General features: G+C 53.1%; 1 protein-coding gene across 2 annotated transcripts in view; it reads left to right on the forward strand.

Moving 5' to 3' along the window:
* The window catches only part of ITGAV (integrin subunit alpha V), a 58,086-nt gene that overhangs the window by 12,646 nt on the left and 27,291 nt on the right, over nucleotides 1-18,149 (forward strand). The window contains exons 3-13 of one of the 2 annotated variants that reach the window (XM_059702524.1): nucleotides 1,420-1,511; nucleotides 2,044-2,158; nucleotides 5,512-5,573; nucleotides 7,634-7,679; nucleotides 9,137-9,262; nucleotides 10,405-10,449; nucleotides 12,038-12,081; nucleotides 12,167-12,223; nucleotides 14,560-14,612; nucleotides 15,247-15,446; nucleotides 16,931-17,122. In XM_059702524.1, the coding sequence (XP_059558507.1) occupies nucleotides 1,420-1,511; nucleotides 2,044-2,158; nucleotides 5,512-5,573; nucleotides 7,634-7,679; nucleotides 9,137-9,262; nucleotides 10,405-10,449; nucleotides 12,038-12,081; nucleotides 12,167-12,223; nucleotides 14,560-14,612; nucleotides 15,247-15,446; nucleotides 16,931-17,122 (1,032 nt within the window). The remainder of the gene's footprint in view (nucleotides 1-1,419; nucleotides 1,512-2,043; nucleotides 2,159-5,511; nucleotides 5,574-7,633; nucleotides 7,680-9,136; nucleotides 9,263-10,404; nucleotides 10,450-12,037; nucleotides 12,082-12,166; nucleotides 12,224-14,559; nucleotides 14,613-15,246; nucleotides 15,447-16,930; nucleotides 17,123-18,149) is intronic. The other variant, XM_059702525.1, reaches the window with a different exon arrangement.

Here is an 18,149-nt window from a genome sequence, read left to right on the forward strand (position 1 = left end):
TGCTGGCTGCTTGGGGACCTGCAGGTCACGGACGTGGTTGCTCCCGGGGGGGCCGCATGGCGAACACGGCTTCGCGGCAGCCAGCGTTGCTGGGAGCCTTGGTTTTCACGGGGAAGGACGCGTGTCAACTAGTCCGTTGCTCCTCTTCTTCCCTCTACTTCCCAAACGGAGCCTCCTGGCCACGGGCGGCGAACACGGTGCTCGGGCTCAGAGAGAGCCAGGCCTTTGAGGTCGACACATTAAACATTTTTTCAGCCCGGCCGCGTGGCCCAGGGGTTGAGCATCGACCTATGAACCAGGAGGTCAGGGTTTGATTCCCAGTCAGGGCACATGCTGGGTGTGGGCTCGATCCCCAGTGTGGGGCGTGCAGGAGGCAGCCGATCAGTGACTCTCTCTCATCATGGATGTTTCTCTCTCCCTCTCCCTTCCCCTCTGAAATCAATACAAATATGTTAAAAAAATTTTCTAGACAACAACAAAAAGAGTATTACGATGAACAAGGGTACACCCTTCCCCTTGCCTGTCAGACAGCTGGCATTATTGAGATGCTCATTAATTCTTTATGTCTGTTCGTGAGAGAGTCTCCAAGACGGATTTAATAACCATCTTACTACCCTACATGGGTGCGGCTTAGGGAACAGATTTGAAGAGCGGAGGCAATCGGGGCATTTGGCGATACTCACATGTGGGCCTGCATTCCTAACATCGGCGCTGGTATTGGCCCTTGCACTTATGAGGAAGGATTATGAAGGGATTTTAAGCAGAACAAACTAGAGATTAACAAACCGGTCTCTCCTCCCCAAACCCTCCACGCGGCATCTCTGCATTTCCTCCATGAGCTTCACCGCGGGAGGGTTTTTATCGTGTTTTCAGTGACGGCGCTTCCCACGACGCCTGGGACTGACTTTGGGGGTAGTTTTCGCGGTCACGCAGCCCGGAGGAGAAACGTTTGCCTTTCTCATTCCAAACCGAGTTCTCTTCCTCCGAGCTGTGTCCTGGCTCCTGGCTCCGCTCTGGCACCATAGCGCCCGGCCGCCTGGTCCCGGGTGGTGGCCCTTCTGCGGCTGGTGTTCAGTGCGTTTCGTGGCCTTATTTCCGTGAAGGTCTTTATGCCACAGAGAGAGCTGCCGGGGGGCCAGTCGGCATCATAAGTATTTGTTTGTCGTCAGTTACCTTACAGTTTGGCAACCGGAAAGCTTCGATGGCTGTTACTGCTCCAGCCTTAGGGTGATGGATGAGGTGAGTGACACCCTGGGACGTGGCTAAGGCACCTTTTCCGATTCGGTGGAAAGGGCAGGAGATGAGCAGGCGATGTGGAGCCTGGCCGAGCAGAGCCACGCTATTAAAGCTGCTGCGTGGAACCAGCTGCCGCCCCAGAGCGTGCTGTTCGACGCGCGTCCCGCACCCTCTGTGTTTCAGGCAACAGGGACTATGCCCAGGACGACCCGTTGGAGTTCAAGTCCCACCAGTGGTTTGGCGCATCCGTGAGGTCCAAGCAGGACAAAATCTTGGTGAGTGTTTTGGATGTTTGTTCATCGTCGGTTTATGTAGAAATGAAGGGAGTTTCATGTTTAAACATCACGGATCAGCTGCCTCCTGCACGCCCCACCCTGGGGATCGAGCGTGCATCCTGGGCCTGTGCCCTTGACCGGAATTGAACCGTGACCCCCTAGTTCATGGGCCGACACCCAACCACTGAGCAACACTGGCCTGGCAACCCCTCTTTGAAGTCATGCCCTGCCCTTGGCTACGGACCCCGTCCTGGCCTGGCTCCCTCCCCTCTCGCTGGCCACTCCTTTGCCGTCTCCTTCAGTGGCTCCTCTCCTGCTCACTTTCTACGTGTGGGGTGTCCCCGGGGTCTGTTCTGGGCCCCAGAGTCTCTGTCGAGGCCTCTCCCCAGCCCCTCCTACCCTGCCCGTGGCTGGAAGCACCCACATCCGTTCGTCGGAGCCCCAATTCAGAGGACTGTTGCTCTGAGGCAGGCGAGGTGGTCTGAGACGCTGGTTTCAGAGAATTCGCGCTCACTGGCCCCTCTGACGGCAGGCCTGCGCCCCCCTGTACCACTGGAGGACGGAGACGAAGCAGGAGCGAGAACCCGTGGGCACCTGCTTCCTTCAGGACGGGGCGCGGACCGTGGAGTACGCCCCGTGCCGGTCAAGTACGTGTGGGACGTGCGCCCCCTCTGAGAACGGGGCGGGGGGCCCAGATGGTTAAGGATGTGAGTGCGTGTGCGTGCATGTGCGTGTGTGTGCGTGTATGTGTGTGCGTGTGCGTGTCGAGGGAGGGGGTGACCATTTACGGCCAGGCTGTCATGTTTGGTGACAGCAAAGTGAAGCCAGTCCTGTTACCGTAAAGTCAGGACGAGTGTGCGGCCGCAGGCCTGTCTCTGGAGTCTCCATCCTCCGCAGTCAGTCGTAACTCACACTCGATGTTGGAAGCTTGTATTTTTAGTCACTTTTAGTCAAAAGAAGCTCCACTGAGCTTTTCTGGCAGACGTTAGAGGCTCTGACTCAGTGGGACAGGGGCAGGCCTGGGGACCTGCGTTTTAAAGAAATTCCGTGGGTGACTTTGAGGGGTACTCTGGTTTGAGAACTTCAGACTAATGCAGTTTCTTTTTAATTGATAGAGAGGGAGAGAGAGGGAGGAACATCAGTGACGAGAGAGAGTCACGGATCGGCTGCCTCCTGCAGGCCCCCCACTGGGGATGGAGCCCACATCCCGGGCAGGTCCCCGACTGGGAGTCAAACCCTGACCTCCTAGACCAGTGATGGCGAACCTTTTGAGCTCGGCGTGTCAGCGTTTTGAAAAACCCTAACTTAACTCTGGGGCCGTGTCACATAGAGAAATTTTTTGATATTTGCAACCATTGTAAAACAAAGACTTATATTTTTGATATTTATTTTATATATTTAAATGCCATTTAACAAGGAAAAATCAACCCCAAAAATGAGTTCACGTGTCACCTCTGACATGCGTGTCATAGGTTCGCCATCACTGTCCTAGTTCATAGGTTGACACTCAACCACTGAGCCACGTGGGCATGACCCAGGGGGACACCCTGGGCTGGAACCTGACTGTGTGCAGCCTCCTGGTTCCTGATGACACGTGCTCTGGGCTCCTGCTGTGTCTGTGGCCCGCGCACAGTAGGCCCAGCCTCTCTGCTCTAGTGCGGAGCCCCGTCGCGGACGCGCCTGCCCTCACTCCCAGGCCGGACGGAGGCGCGTGTGCCGCCAGCTCCCGACCACGATGTTGTGGGAACACGGCTCCTTCTTGGTTTTCACGTCCAGTTGGCTTCCCGGCCGCTGGGTGGCTCCTGCAGGGAGAGGGGGCCTGCGCCTCCTGGTGGGCACACTGGGGCTCGCACCTGCTCTGGCCCTACCGGCTGCTCCGACTGGTCCCGGTGCCGCGTCTGGAAGCCTTCGCTCCCCTGCGTGTGGACTGTGGGCACTGAGATGCCGCCAGGAAGGGCTGCGAGCGGCCGGCCTCGGGGGGCCTCTGTGCACAGCTGCTCTCCTGCCACAGGCAGCACTGCTGTCAGGCTTCACCGAGGGCGGCAGTAACTGTCGCAGGAATAAAAGCAAACGCTTGCCCTGAAGGAGGTTGTGGTCCACGTGAAATTCCTAACGGCGGCATGAGCACTCCGTTCAGTGGTGCGCCTGCCAGGCCGGCGTGGCTCAGGGGCTGAGCGTCGACCTATGAGCCAGGAGGTCAGGGTTCGATCCCCGGTCAGGGCACAGGCCCGGGTTGTGGGCTCCATCCCCAGTGGGGGGCGTGCCAGAGGCAGCCGATCAGTGATTCTCTCTCATTATTGATGTTTCTGCCTGTCTCTCCTTCTCCCTTATTCTCTCTCTAAAAATCAATTTTAAAAAAACCACACGCACATTAAGAAAAATAGTGTTCCTGTTAAGACCATTTTAAAGGGCAGGGGTGGTTTCTAACGGGATGTTCTGGGAAACCGTAGGAAGTCTGATGATGAAAGGACGTCCTTATAAACAGTCTGAGATAGTTCCCCAGATGTAACCGAGTAAAGGAAGTGCTTGTCTGGCCTGAGGTCAGAGAGAATTCCTGCATGTGAGTTCGCAGATGCCGTCGATGGAAACCCCGGCCACAGTTCCCAGCCCCTCCTGGGAGGAAATTTTACACGGGTAACTTTACACTCTGAGGTTTATTTCTGGGGGGAAAAAAATCTAAATTTGGAATATGAAGTGTGTAATCTTGGGCAGTTCCCAAGTTTTTTGAAAAGGGCTCAGAATGTTTGGTGGGAGTATTTGACAAAAGTCCTCGCACGCTGCCCTAATGACTTCAGACAGAGCGGTTTTGGTTCCTCTATTTGGGAGGCAGATGCAGTCACTGCAGCGTGATGATCTCTGTGTGGCGACACTGGCTGTAAGAATTCCTTGATATTACCAGGACGGTCGCGTCACGAGGCATATGCATGTCTCATCGCTATTTGTACCCCGGAAAGTAATACAACATTGTCTGTCAACTGCAAGAGTAAAGGAGGTTAAGAAAAGAGAATTCCTTGCCAAGTGAAGAGTAGCCTTTTCTTCGCTGTTTCCCGTTATCCTCAGAATAAAACAAGGGGAAACCTGTAGGTTCCTTCCTACGTCTATTCTAGGTACAATATTGCTCATGATTAAATTTCACTGAAATTAATAGACCAGTTGCCCAGAAATCGTCCCCCAAAAAGGGTCGCCCCCAAGGAGTAGAACGACGGATTCTGTCATCAGGTAAAAGCCCCTGAAAGTGTCATGTTTAACGCCGCCCGCGTTCATCGGCCCCGGACCTGAACGTGTTGTGAGGCGCGGTCCGTGTTTTGCTTTTCACAGAACATCGGTTAGGTGCTGGCTGTCCCCTGAAGGTCTGCACTGTGTTTTAAATAGGTTCTGTTGTTGTTATTGGCTGTAAAATGTACGTAAGAAATGGATGTGTTAGGAATGCATGTGTGTCTTTACTCGTGCAAAGACCTGCCAACTGCAGGATAGTAACAGTAAGAGACGGGAATCTCAAAGGGGAGTTTTTAACTCAGATCACAACTCGTCATTGTGTTATGAAGTCAGATAGTGGGTCCTAACCAGTCACCAAACAAACAAACAAAAAAGGAATGAAATACGATAAACTACAGAGTGGTAGAGTGTACGGTACCTAATAATGGTGGCAATGTTTTGTGAAATTGTTTTATTTGTGTGTGTGCATGTTGGTGGGGTGTGTGTGTGTGTGTGTGTGTGAGATAAAATGTAACCTTGCTGTGGTTTGTGGTTAAAAGTAAGAAGTGGGAGATTCACTGCCTTCGGTGTTTCTTCTGTTGCCTGGTGACTGGCCGGGCACCTGAATCTGTGGTCCTCGCTGAGCGAACACGCGTGGGCACCTGCTCATCACGTGACGGCCGCTCCCAGCGCCGGCGAGTGAGATGCGCGCCGTCTTACCATCACAGCGACGTCGGGGTTGTTCTTGTGTGTGTTCGCTTGTTTTGGGGGCTTGTGTACATTTCCGATCTTTTTTTTATTTTAGAAAATATTGATGCTGACGGACAGGGATTCTGTCAAGGAGGATTCAGCATTGATTTCACGAAGGTAAGTGCCCACTCCAGGCTGCCTCCCTCCCCTCCTGGTTAAACTGAACCGGCCGGTGCTTCAGCTGCTCCGTAGCGACTGCTTGTTTCGTGCAAACAGCTAGTGAGCGTGGCCCAGGCGTCTGATGTTCTCCGCGTCCTCTCCCTCGACGCTGCTTTTGCTGGAATTGGCATCCACATGGGGACGAGGGCCGGGGGGCGACTCGGCGGATGGCAGATAACTGTTAGGACTCAGCGTTAAAATTCCCAGTTAGACGCGTTCCTGGAACGCTCGCGTTTTCTGGTTTTGACGGAAGCTGATTTTTCACCAACGCTATCACCGGGAGCTTTATGACGGAGTTTGAGTCCCGTTACACAGACGCCGAGAGACCAGGGTATTTGCCGTCCGTTACGCGCCTGCAGCCCCGAGCGGGCCTGAAGCCAGTGAGAGGCGGGACCAGTCGGAAGTGCAGGATCCGCGTATTTCTTTTTGTTTTAAAATATATTTTATTGATTTTTTACAGAGAGGAAGGGAGAGAGATAGCGAGTTAGAAACATCAATGAGAGAGAAACATCGATCAGCTGCCTCCTGCACACTCCCCACTGGGGATGTGCCTGCAACTAAGGTACATGCCCTTGGCCAGAATCGAACCCGGGACCCTTCAGTCCGCAGGCCGACGCTCTGTCCACTGAGCCAAACCGGTCAGGGCAGGATCCGCGTGTTTCTAACGAGGCCCACATGCTTTCCAGAGCTGATAGTTTTTATCTTTTTCCTAAAATAAGAGTTGGGTTTATATTTTCAAAGGGAAAGTTTCTTGAGTTCTTTCCTTCCTGGGGGTTTGTCTGTGATGGGGCGGGGGGGGGGGGGGGTCTGAGCATTTTGAATGTGAAATTGAGACTATGAATCACTTCTTAGAGAAATCTCAGAAATATGCTGATTGATTAAAAGTAGAGCTTCCTCAGAAAGCTTCCTGCAGCTTATAGAATGTGAGGAGGCGTGCCTTAGATTTATTAGAACATCAACTATAATCATCATTTAAGAAAGCATTTTCTTTCTTAAAAAATGTTTATATTTTATTAAATTTTTTTTCTAGACTAGGTACTGACACTTATGGTTAGCTCTCCTTACTAAGTAATTGATTTTAATTTACTCAATTTGAAATTCATAATCCAAAATTTGCTCAGTTCAGAATTTAAAGAAGCAAAACGAAGAGATAAAGTATGGCGATAAATATTAGGCTTAAACTTGCGTGATATATTTCCAAATGGCTACTGTATTTTTTAAAAAAGTGTCCATGCTTTCTGTGCCTACACCGGTAGGAATATTCTCATAGGAACAGTCATCGCTGAATTCACTGCTCACTTCTCCGCCTCCTGTCTGAAGAAAGGTGTCATTTTAGGGCAGATGACTTAGAAGTATCTACCATGTTGCTCAGCCACGCGGGAGGATGCTGGGAGCACTGGGAGGGGGACGTCGTTTCCTTTACCTCCAGCCCGAAGAAATGTCCGAAATGTGGAGCTTAAGCACGACCTGCCGTGACTCAGGCCCTTGCAGTTGGCTCGGGTACAAGCAGTGCTGGCCAAGAGTAGCTTGTGTACATCATACACCCTGGAAATCTGCCTTCTCACCCCGCTCCTGCTTAGGTCTGCAGGACACAGAAAGCTCCCTTTAGCTGAAACATTTGTAAGGATTTCAGGAGGGAAGGCTGCCGTGTAGTCACACATGCAACATACAATATTAAGGACTGTCTTTTTCCCGTATTGTAACCCTGTGATAGCTTCTGCACCCAGTTTGTGAAGCAGCCTCGAGCCACGGAATCTGTGGGTGTTGTGTTACGTTCGTTAACTTTCCTATATTAAATGAACATAACTTCTCATTTTTGTTGTATTTTAGAAAAGGCACGTTGAGAATGCCTGAGACTGAGTTGGATGAGTCTGAGATTTGTGATCCTGTTTGCTCTAATACATGTGTATCTGTGTTCCATTCCTCTCTGTACATCGGTGCAGCTCGTGTTTAACTCACTGCTTCCCGTGTTTAAAGCCCCTGCTTTTAAATACGTCGCTTTGTCTGATTTAATCTAGGCCGACAGAGTGCTTCTTGGCGGTCCTGGGAGCTTTTACTGGCAAGGTAGGTTAACATGGTTTAATCACCCGATAATGACCTGCTAATTAGCACCCACCTGTCTTACCGTGTCCCTGTGAGATTTCACATTCTTATTATGTCAGTATACACATACTTTATTGTTGATGGCATCACAGAGTCTCCCTTTTCCGCCCCTTTGCCCCTCTCTGCCCAGCCTCTACCCCCCCCAGGTCCTCACCCCCCCATTGCCCGTGCCCATGGGCCGTGCATGTGAGTGCGTAAGTCCTTCGGTTTGTCTCTGCTCGTCCCGCGACCCCACATCGAGGCATGGCTGTCTGTTCCAGGCCTCCCTGCTTCGGGTCTTACTTTGTTGTCAGTTCATTCTGTTCATTAGATCCCACACATAAGTGAGATCATGTGGTGCTTGTCTTCCTCTGATTGGCGTATTCTGCTTAGAAATAGAAAAATACAGTATACAGGGTGCAGAGGGTGTCCCCAAAAATGTATATACACTTTAGCAGCTAATAACTCGATTTTGAAAATGAACTGTGTGTTCATAAACATTGACTTTGTAATCATTCAAAATACACACACATTTTCGGGGACGCCCTGTTCAATCACTGACCAGTTCCACAGTGTTCTTTAAAGGGATTATAAGACAGTATTTCTAGTGTTTTACATGTATAGCGTATACATACTATATAGCAGTACATGTATCCTTAGGAGAAAATAACCTGAATATTTAAAAGGTGACGTGTAAGTTAGGGTATAAAGAGAGTTAAAGTCCTTTCCGTGTTGGTGCGTGTCCTCCGTGTCTGCTGTGAGGCCGCGACGGGAGCAGCAGGGAGTGTGCGGCTGAGCTGTGATGGGCAGGTGCCGGCGCCCCGGACGCTCCGGCTCCAACAGTGTTTGGAGCGCTCGTTCGGATATTGAAATGGTGGTTTTCTCACTCACCACTGACAGCAAGAACGATGTCTTTGTGTTGGGAGTTTTCAAAATAGAGGATCTTACTAATTTCCAAAAGGATGTAGTTAAACTGGCATTGATGGTTGATGTGAAGATACAACATGTTCTTCGTCATTCTGGGAGGTCTAATTAAGTTGCCATCTGAACACATAACAGACCAAGGTCTGCTGACGGCTTCAGAATCCTTAGCCACATGCGCTTCTCCGCTGGCTTGTTCCGTTGGTCATTAGACACACGTGTATTTTCTGCAGAGAAAGAAAATACTTAACATTGATTTTTTTTTTAGGGAATTAAGACAAAGTCTCTACTCAGAAAATTTTGTTTATTAGCAGAGACCAATTTTAAGTGTGTACTGGATTGAATAGAAATAATTGTGGCTTAAAAGTAAAATCCAGTTTCAGATTTAATGTGATGAAGGAGAGGTATTTACGGCTCATCATTAGAAGTCATAATTCCCAGGCCGTTTTCTTCACGCAGGTGCCACCGTCATCTGCCTCTTAACGTTCCCACTAGAAAGCGGCTTCTCTGTGTTCCAGGTCAGCTCATATCGGACCAAGTGGCAGAAATCGTTTCTAAATACGACCCCAAGGTTTACAGCATCCAGTACAGCAACCAGCTGGCCACGCGGACCGCACAGGCCGTGTTTGACGACAGCTACTTGGGTAGGTGACGCCGACACCCGGAGTGGACTTGTCCTGCGGTTGCTGCTTTCCGTGGGAAAACCTTTCATGTGAAATCGATGAAGGTCTTTGTGTTTGTTTGTTTGTTTGTTTGTTTTTAATGTAAGGGGCATATAATTTCAAATTGTTCCTGAATGCTCAGGTTATGTTACATTTCAGTAACTGGAATTTAAGAGTATGATCGTTTATGCCAGCGGTTCTCAACCTTCCCAATGCCGCGTCCCTTTCATACGGTTCCTCATGCTGTGGTGACCCCCAACCATAAAATTATTGTCGTGGCTACTTCATCACTGTAATGTTGCTACTGTTATGAATCGTCATGTAAATATCTGACATGCAGGATGTATTTTCATTGTTACAAATTGAACATAATGAAAGCAGAGTGATTCATCACAAAAACAATATGTAATTATAGATGCGTTTTCCGATGGTCTTAGGCAACCCCTGTGAAAGGGTCGTTCGACCCCCAAAGGGGTCGCGACCCACAGGTTGAGAACCGCTGGTTTATGCTACGATAATAGCAGATAACGATTAAGTTATGCTACTGGGTATGGCACCAAGCACTTTTCCGTGTTTCCTCATTGAATCCCCACAGGAAGTCTGTAACGTGCACTGTTATTGTTCGCATTTTACATAAAATAAACACGGGCCCCGAGAGGCCGCGTAATTTGCCCGAAGCCCCTCACTTAGAACTTGCAGCTCTGAGCGTCACACCAGGCGCCCGACTCCGAGCCTGGATTAGTTACTGCGTTAAACGAAGGCTGTAGCGCTAGGGTTTATGAACGTCTGTTCTCTTCTTCAGTGTCTCTGATTCATTAAACCCAGTGCACACGGCACACAGTGCTTTGCTGGCTGAGAACGTCTGCTGCTTGGTGATGCGTTGCAGATTTACCGTTTCTCAGTCGCTCTGACCTTGGTAAAAGCCTTGTTTTTCTGATAGAATATTTACTCTTGGAATATTTAGCTCAGGCACTTTAGGGTGCGTCTCCTGTGCATGTGTGACTCTGACCCCAGGGCAGGGAGCACTGCGGTTGGAGGAATTGCTTGAAGGGTCTGCCGAGCGCGCTGAGTGGCGAGGGTGACGGTGCCCGCCTGACGCTGTCCGCCTTCTGTCCCCGGTGCAGGTTACTCGGTGGCGGTCGGCGATTTCAACGGGGATGGCATCGACGGTACGAAGGGCTTGAGCTGCGTTTCTTCCTGTTTTACACACGGGGGCCGGCCTTGAGCAAGTCCAGCCGCTGACGAGTCTGACCGTTTCAGGGACTGTCCCAGGAAGGAGGGGGGTTGGTGCATGGACAGGAGCTGGCCATGTCCGCGGTCCTCAAGCCACGGCTGCGACGATGGAGCCTGTGCTGGGGGCGGGGGGCTCAGTCTCCCCCCAGCAGCCCCTTCCCCGCCCCCCAGTTACGGGCAGACCGTGTTTCTTGAACGTCTCCCATCTCCAACGATTCAGTTCTCCACCAAGTTGTTCACAGAAAGAAATGTCTCGGTTGTCGACCAAAACTCCAGTTTTCGACCGGACAGCGCTTTCCGGCTGGCACCTCAGCGGGACTGGACTGCAAGCCCCTGGCAGGCGACGGCCGAGGAGAGGGGGCCTCGCTGCTGGGATTGGCGCCCCTTTAAAACGAGAGGCCTCCACCGGGCCAGCCTTGCGAGGGTGTGGCTGTGCTCACAAAACAGCAACCACTGGCAATTGGAGAGCTAGGAAACCCTGTTGGTTTGGACAAAAGAAAAGCAATGAGCCTGGGAGAGCGTTCGGGAGGCAGGGACAGGAATAACTCCTTGAAGGCTGGCAGGCGGTGGGTCTGTGAATTTAAGAAAAGAGTGCTTGTTTATACATTGAACAGCACATCAGGCATGGACTGTTTATAGGAAAGGCTGACATAGGGAATCAGTGGGGTCTGGAACGATTACCTTCATTCGCATTATTTAATGGGAAAATGATTCAGTTTTTGAAGGAATCGCTGCTCAGACAGCCTCTGGGGTGAAGTTCGTTCCAGAGACCAGCGTCCACTGTGTTTCCTGGGCTCCGCCCTCCTTGCTCAGCAGGCGGTCCCCGCGGAGGGGCGTGGCTACTCCTTCCTCAGGCTAATCGGTACCCTCCCCCTGGGCTCTGGGCACGGTGGTCACCCACCCTCTGCCCGCCCGCCCGTCGCCCCCCAGAGCTCATCTGGGGGCCGCTGACTTGCCCTGATTCGGATCCCGTTTCGGAGTAACTGCCGCCCCTGCCCTATTTCATCGGCTCTGCTGGTGTTCTTCCTCCTTATCTTTTTCTTAAATATTTTATTGACTTCGGAGAGGCAGGGAGAGGGAGCGAGATAGAAACATCAATGATGAGAGAGGATCACGGACCGGCTGCCTCCTGCACGCCCCCCACGGGGATCGAGTCCGCAACCCGGGCCTGTGCCCTGACCGGGAATCGAACCCTGACCCCCTGGATCCTAGGTGGACGCTCAGCCCCTGGGCCACGCCGGCCGGTGCTTCTCTTCATTCTTGGGCCACTTGATCTCACTGCTCTTTTCCTCCAGATCACACACAGGCGCTTAGTGGAGGGTTCTCATGAGTCTCTGTTTTGTACGTGTTTGATTTTGTGGTTGAAAGCACACTGGTCACTGGTTACGGAGAACCGATTCTTTGAAAAATCTCTTACTTATCGTCCGTTGAAATAACAAAACCTACAGCTTTCTGACATGTCCCTTCCTCCATTAGTTTCCAGTGTTGGTCTTCAAAATGAGTAATTGAGTTTTTTCTTTTCAGACTTTGTCTCGGGAGTTCCCAGAGCAGCGAGGACTTTGGGAATGGTAGGAAAGTGAACAAATATTTTTTTAAAAATCTCTGGGTTGTCTTCACTTTTCCTGTGTCTCACACTCCGGTTTTCCCGCACAGGTTTATATTTACGATGGGAAGAACATGTCCTCCTTGCACAACTTCACTGGTGAGCAGGTACGTTTCTAAAACGTTCTTTCCACTTCGCATCTTAATGTCAGCATTTCCTACCGTCTTACAGTTTTTCTTGGCAAATCCTAATGGTTTAATATTCAATATGTAATAAACATTGGTTCAGTATTCTGCCGGGGTCCTGCCCCAGCGGGTCCAGGGGTTCCCAAAGGTGTGGACGGAGTCGGCGAAGAAGGAATGACATGGAGACAGCGTTCAGTTGATCAGCAGCCTAGCCAGGATCTCCAGCCAAGTTCTGGTCTCGATCTCCAGAGAGGTTCTGCTTCGGATCTCCAGCCAGGTTCAGTCACAAGGTTCTAGTCAGGTTCTCTTGCCATGTTCTATAGTCAGGTTCAGTCCAGGATCTATTGCCATGTTCTCTCCAGCGAAGTTCTTCTGTCTCCAGGCTCCGTGTAGGTTCTGTCTTCTGAATTCTGTGTTCTAAGTTCTGTGTTCTGAGTTCTGTCTCCTGAGTTCTGTGTTCTAAGTTCTGTCTCTCTGTCTGGTTACATCTGTATTTATACCAGTTGATTCCAATCCTATCAATCTCTATTCCAAAGGTTAGGGCGTTTCTTATCTCCATTCCAGGGAGTAAAGATTATGTAGCTTAAGCATGATTGTTCATAGTTTAAGTGATTAATTACCCGCCTGGCACTTAGTTGAGGGGTTTTATTCCCTCCCTAACTTCAGGGGAAAATCCCTACCTGGGGATTCAACCTTTCTCAGAGAGGTGACCTTGGTTAAAACACAGCGCCAAGAAGGTGAGCAAACATATTAAGAACCGTATGCCATATATGCCAGGTCCCTTGAAACAGCAAGGATGGACCGGCTCCCAGCAGTATTCCATAGCACAGATGTAAAATGGGCTTTCAGTATTTTATATTGTTTTAATCAAAGTAATTTGTTTAGGCAAACACTTTGGTAATTGCATGTTGTGCTAGTTTTTTAAAAGGAAACGCAGAACCAAGTCACTCACACACAAAACCAGGAATGTCCTTTTTCTTTGCTGATGACGCTAACCTCTCCTCTAAGGAACGCTCTGTGCTTTTTAAATGTCCCGGGTGCGGGTTTACTCCATAAGGTGGTAACGACACGGGAAAAGTGCGTTAGCCCTCGGGGGAACAACTGTCTGGTTTTCAGCTCCGGCTCAGGCCCACGTCCTGCTCAGCAGAGATGGTTGGGCCTCGCGAGAGGCTTGGTAGCAACAGGGAGTGGACCCCGGTCCCCACAGCCTCTTCCCACTGGGGGACAGTCAGGGTTGCTGCTCAGCTGGGAGCGAATGGCCTGCCATTGGGGTGCAGGGGGTGTCCCTCTGTGCTGGGGCGGCTTCCTCACCTCAGGCAGCTCCTTCTGTGTGCAGGCATGATCCTCCTGTGTGCAGGCATGATCCTCCTGTGTGCGGACATGATCCTCCTGTGTGCAGGCATGATCCTCCTGTGTGCAGACATGACCCTCCTCCTGTGTGCGGACATGATCCTCCTGTGTGCAGGCATGACCCTCCTCGGCTCTTTGTGGGGAATCTCGGCTTCGCGTTAGGACCATTATGCAGCCCTGTGCTCCCATGCCCAGTATCACTATTATTATTACTTCAAATATTTTTATTGATTTCAGAGAGGAAGGGAGAGGGAGAGAGAAACATCAGGGATGGGAGACAGAATGAGCTCATCCCTTTAGAGCTGTAACCGTTTCACAGACGAGAGCCTGTGGTGAGCGTTAGGAACTGTTCCCGTTATCTTACTGCGTCGGCACCCACTGACCCCTCGGACTCAAGGCAAACGTCTGTGACTGAAGGCCCCGCTGACGGTGTGTCTGTCTGGCCAGTGGAGAGGGCGGGGGCAGTCAGTTAGGCCTGGGACGAGCACTGATTGGACTTGGACTTGGTGGTATCTGTGTGTGTGTTTTTTCTTAAACATATTTTCATTGATGTCAGAGAGGAAGGGAGAGGGAGAGAGAGAAGCATTAATGACGAGAGAGAAGCATGGACTGGCCGCCTCCTGCACGCCCCACACTGGGGACGGAGCCCGCAACCCGGGCCTGTGCCCTGACCGGGACTCAAACCGTGAGCTCCTGGTTCATAGGCCGACGCTCACCACTGAGCCACGCCAGCCGGGCTGTATGTGTCGAAGTCACTGAAATGATGCACACGGGACACGCTCTGCTCGTGAATGCAGGAGAGTAACACGCTCGGTGCCTGAGGGCGCCGTGCGGGTGGATGAACAGCAGAGGCGTTCAGGCTGAAGCACTGTGTGCGGAGAAACCCCCGTCTCCTTGACACTGAGACCGCGGCTGCCGGTGTCGGACCGGCCGGAGGGGGTAACCTGTCCTTCCGTCTCCTTACCCAGATGGCTGCGTATTTCGGATTTGCTGTCGCTGCCACGGACATCAATGGGGACGAGTAAGTCGAAGGTGGTGTTTCCAGAAACTGCTGTCGTCCGGGCTGGCGAGCGCTTTCCTAAAACTCAGCGTCTCCTCTCTGCCCGGTCCCGCTCCTCTGAGGCTTCTGAGCGGGAACCGGTTTGAAGCAGCCTTACCAGCAATGCCAGGCGGCCCCTGTGTTTCCCATCATCCCTTTCATTTTATATTTATTTTATTATTGAGAGCTTTATTGTTGAAAGTATTACCGATGTCCCCGTTTGCCCCCACTGCCCTCTCCCAGCCGCCCCCCCACCCCCCGGCCCCAGGCCGGCATCCCCCTGTTGTCGGGGTCCATGGGTGATGCTGGTATGAGCTGATGCCTTCCCCCTCCCCTGCCAGCCCTCATAATGCCTTGTAATAGCTTTGATCGTATGAAGGAGAGAGTAATGCTGTGGGTTACTCCTGGTTTTGTTAGAGGAGTTGGAGGGGCCTGCAGCTTTGGAATGGGGTCGTTCTGAGCCTCCGTGTGGCTGGGGGGTGGGGTGGGGGGGAGGGGGAAGTGGGGGGGGAGGGGGGCGGGGGGGAGGGGGGCGGGGGGGAGGGGGGTCGGGGGGGGAAGGGGGGCGGGGGGGTGACGGGCGGACCGGATCCGCACGCACGGGCTTCGCCCCCAGTTACGCGGACGTGTTCGTGGGTGCCCCGCTGTTCATGGACCGCGGCTCGGACGGGAAGCTGCAGGAGGTGGGGCAGGTCTCCGTGTCCCTGCAGACGGCGGGCGGCTTCCGGACGACCCAGCTCCACGGCTCCGAGGCCTTCGCGCGGTTCGGTAGCGCCATCGCGCCGCTGGGAGACCTGGACCAGGACGGCTTCAACGGTGAGGCCGGGCCGGGCCTCGTGGGCCGGACCCGCTGGAGGAGCTCTGCCCCGTGGCAGCCTCCTCCCGGGCGGTGCGGGCCAGAGTGATAGGCACCCCAGGGCCAGTGCGAAGGCGCCCTTTTCCCTTAGAAACCGGAGCGAGCGTTTCAGAAACGGACCCCATGCGCTGCCGCTCGTGCAGCCGGAGCAGATGGGGCAGTGCCCGTGGGAGAGGGACGGCCGGCCTCCGCCCCCGCCCTGGCCTCTGAGCCGGGGTGCCCCCTGCTGTCCACCATGCGGACAAGCAAACTCAGCGCCCGGGCACCGGGCACGCTGACTGTCACTCACACTCAAAGCTGTGATTGGCTGTGAATGTTTTTTTTAAATACATTTTATTGATTTTTTACAGAGAGGAAGGGAGAGAGATGGAGAGTTAGAAACATCGATGAGAGAGAAACATCGATCAGCTGCCTCCTGCACATCTCCCACTGGGGATGTGCCCACAACCCAGGCACATGCCCTCGACCGGAATCGAACCCGGGACCTTTCAGTCCGCAGGCCGACGCTCTATCCACTGAGCCACACCGGTTTTGGCGGCTGTGAATATTTTTAAAGCTGCAAGTTCGTTGTGACTGAGGGAGGTCCTCTCTCCCTTCACGGGGGCAAAGGAACAGGCTCGCTGTTTAGAAGAGTCCCGTGTAGTCATTTACTCAATCGCTGAAGGTGTTTTTAAAAAAATTTAGGTGGCTTTTATGCTAGGGAGAAATATAGATTACACGTGGCCAAGATTTAAAAAAGACACTGTTAAAGTCCTTTCTAAGAGATCTGCATAGTTGAACTGTTAGTGTGCGTGTCATCAACAGCAAGTAGGGACCTGCCCCTTAACATCTAAAGAAAGTTAAACATGAAGAAGGAAACTCACCCGTCTCTCCCCGGGCCCAGGCAGCGGGTGGGGAGGGGTGGCTAGGGCGCAGAGGGAGCGGGAGTGGGCGCGCTTGTGAAATATTTCAGTTAGAGAGGGCCACAGTGACCACTTGGTGGGTTTTGCTTTAGTTGTTTTTTTTTAAGAATCCCAAGCGTTTATTGGTTTATGTTAGCTCAGTATAAGCTGAGCAAGACCAAGATGAATTTCTGATTTCCAAGTTTCCAAGCCACAGTGACTTTTGCTTTTGGGGAAAAAAAACACAAAAACCCCAAGCCACGCGCAGCTGCTGGCTGGACGTGGGAGCCAGGGCAGCCTGGGAGGGGTCTGACCCTCACCCCGGCCACTGGAGGGCCAGGAGCTTGAGGCCCTGAAAGGTTAGCTGACTGGTCGCGGGTCAGACCCAGAGCGTCTGCCTCCACTTGTGTCACTTCCACCCGGTGCCGCTGGGTCTCCTCGGGTTCGAGGCTGCCTTTGAACGGGACACGCTAAGCCCTCTTCTCTCCATCCCGCCCCTCCCTTCCTCCCCCCCCCCCTCCCTCTCTCACATCTCCCTCTCCGCCCCCCTTCCGTCCCCCCAGATATCGCCATCGCCGCTCCCTACGGGGGTGAAGATAGGAAGGGGATCGTTTACATTTTCAACGGCAGATCCACGGGCTTGAACGCGGTGCCGTCGCAGGCCCTGGAGGGGAGGTGGGCCGCACAGAGCATGCCTCCCAGCTTCGGCTACGCCATGAAGGGAGCCACGGACATCGACCGCAACGGGTACCCAGGTGCGGCCACACTGAAAGCGCAGGCGCTCGGCCCGGAGCAAACGGGCCTGTGCTGTGGATGCTGTGCTGAGCGGGTGCTGTGCTGAGTGGATGCTGGGCTGAGCGGGTGCTGTGCTGAGCGGGTGCTGTGCTGGGTGGTGCTGTGCTGAGCGGGTGCTGTGCTGAGCGGGTACTGTGCTGCGTGGTGCTGTGCTGAGTGTATGCTGTGCTGAGTGGATGCTGGGCTGAGTGGTGCTGTGCTGAGCGGGTGCTGTGCTGAGTGGTGCTGTGCTGAGTGGTGCTGTGCTGAGTGGGGCTGTGCTGAGTGGGGCTGTGCTGAGCGGGTGCTGTGCTGAGCGGGTGCTGTGCTGAGTGGTGCTGTGCTGAGTGGGGCTGTGCTGAGCGGGTGCTGTGCTGAGCGGGTGCTGTGCTGAGTGTATGCTGTGCTGAGCGGGTGCTGTGCTGAGCGGATGCTGTGCTGAGTGTATGCTGTGCTGAGTGAGGCTGTGCTGAGTGGGGCTGTGCTGAGCGGGTGCTGTGCTGAGCGGGTGCTGTGCTGAGTGGTGCTGTGCTGAGTGGGGCTGTGCTGAGCGGGTGCTGTGCTGAGCGGGTGCTGTGCTGAGTGTATGCTGTGCTGAGCGGGTGCTGTGCTGAGCGGATGCTGTGCTGAGTGTATGCTGTGCTGAGCGGGTGCTGTGCTGAGCGGGTGCTGTGCTGAGTGGTGCTGTGCTGAGTGGTGCTGTGCTGAGTGGATGCTGGGCTGAGCGGGTGCTGTGCTGAGTGGATGCTGTGCTGAGTGGTGCTGTGCTGAGCGGGTGCTGTGCTGAGCGGATGCTGTGCTGAGTGGTGCTGTGCTGAGTGGTGCTGTGCTGAGCGGGTGCTGTGCTGAGTGGTGCTGTGCTGAGTGGGGCTGTGCTGAGCGGGTGCTGTGCTGAGCGGGTGCTGTGCTGAGTGTGTGCTGTGCTGAGCGGGTGCTGTGCTGAGCGGATGCTGTGCTGAGTGTGTGCTGTGCTGAGCGGGTGCTGTGCTGAGCGGATGCTGTGCTGAG

The sequence above is a fragment of the Myotis daubentonii genome, chromosome 7 (genome assembly GCF_963259705.1).
Source record: "Myotis daubentonii chromosome 7, mMyoDau2.1, whole genome shotgun sequence".
Lineage (NCBI taxonomy): Eukaryota > Metazoa > Chordata > Mammalia > Chiroptera > Vespertilionidae > Myotis > Myotis daubentonii.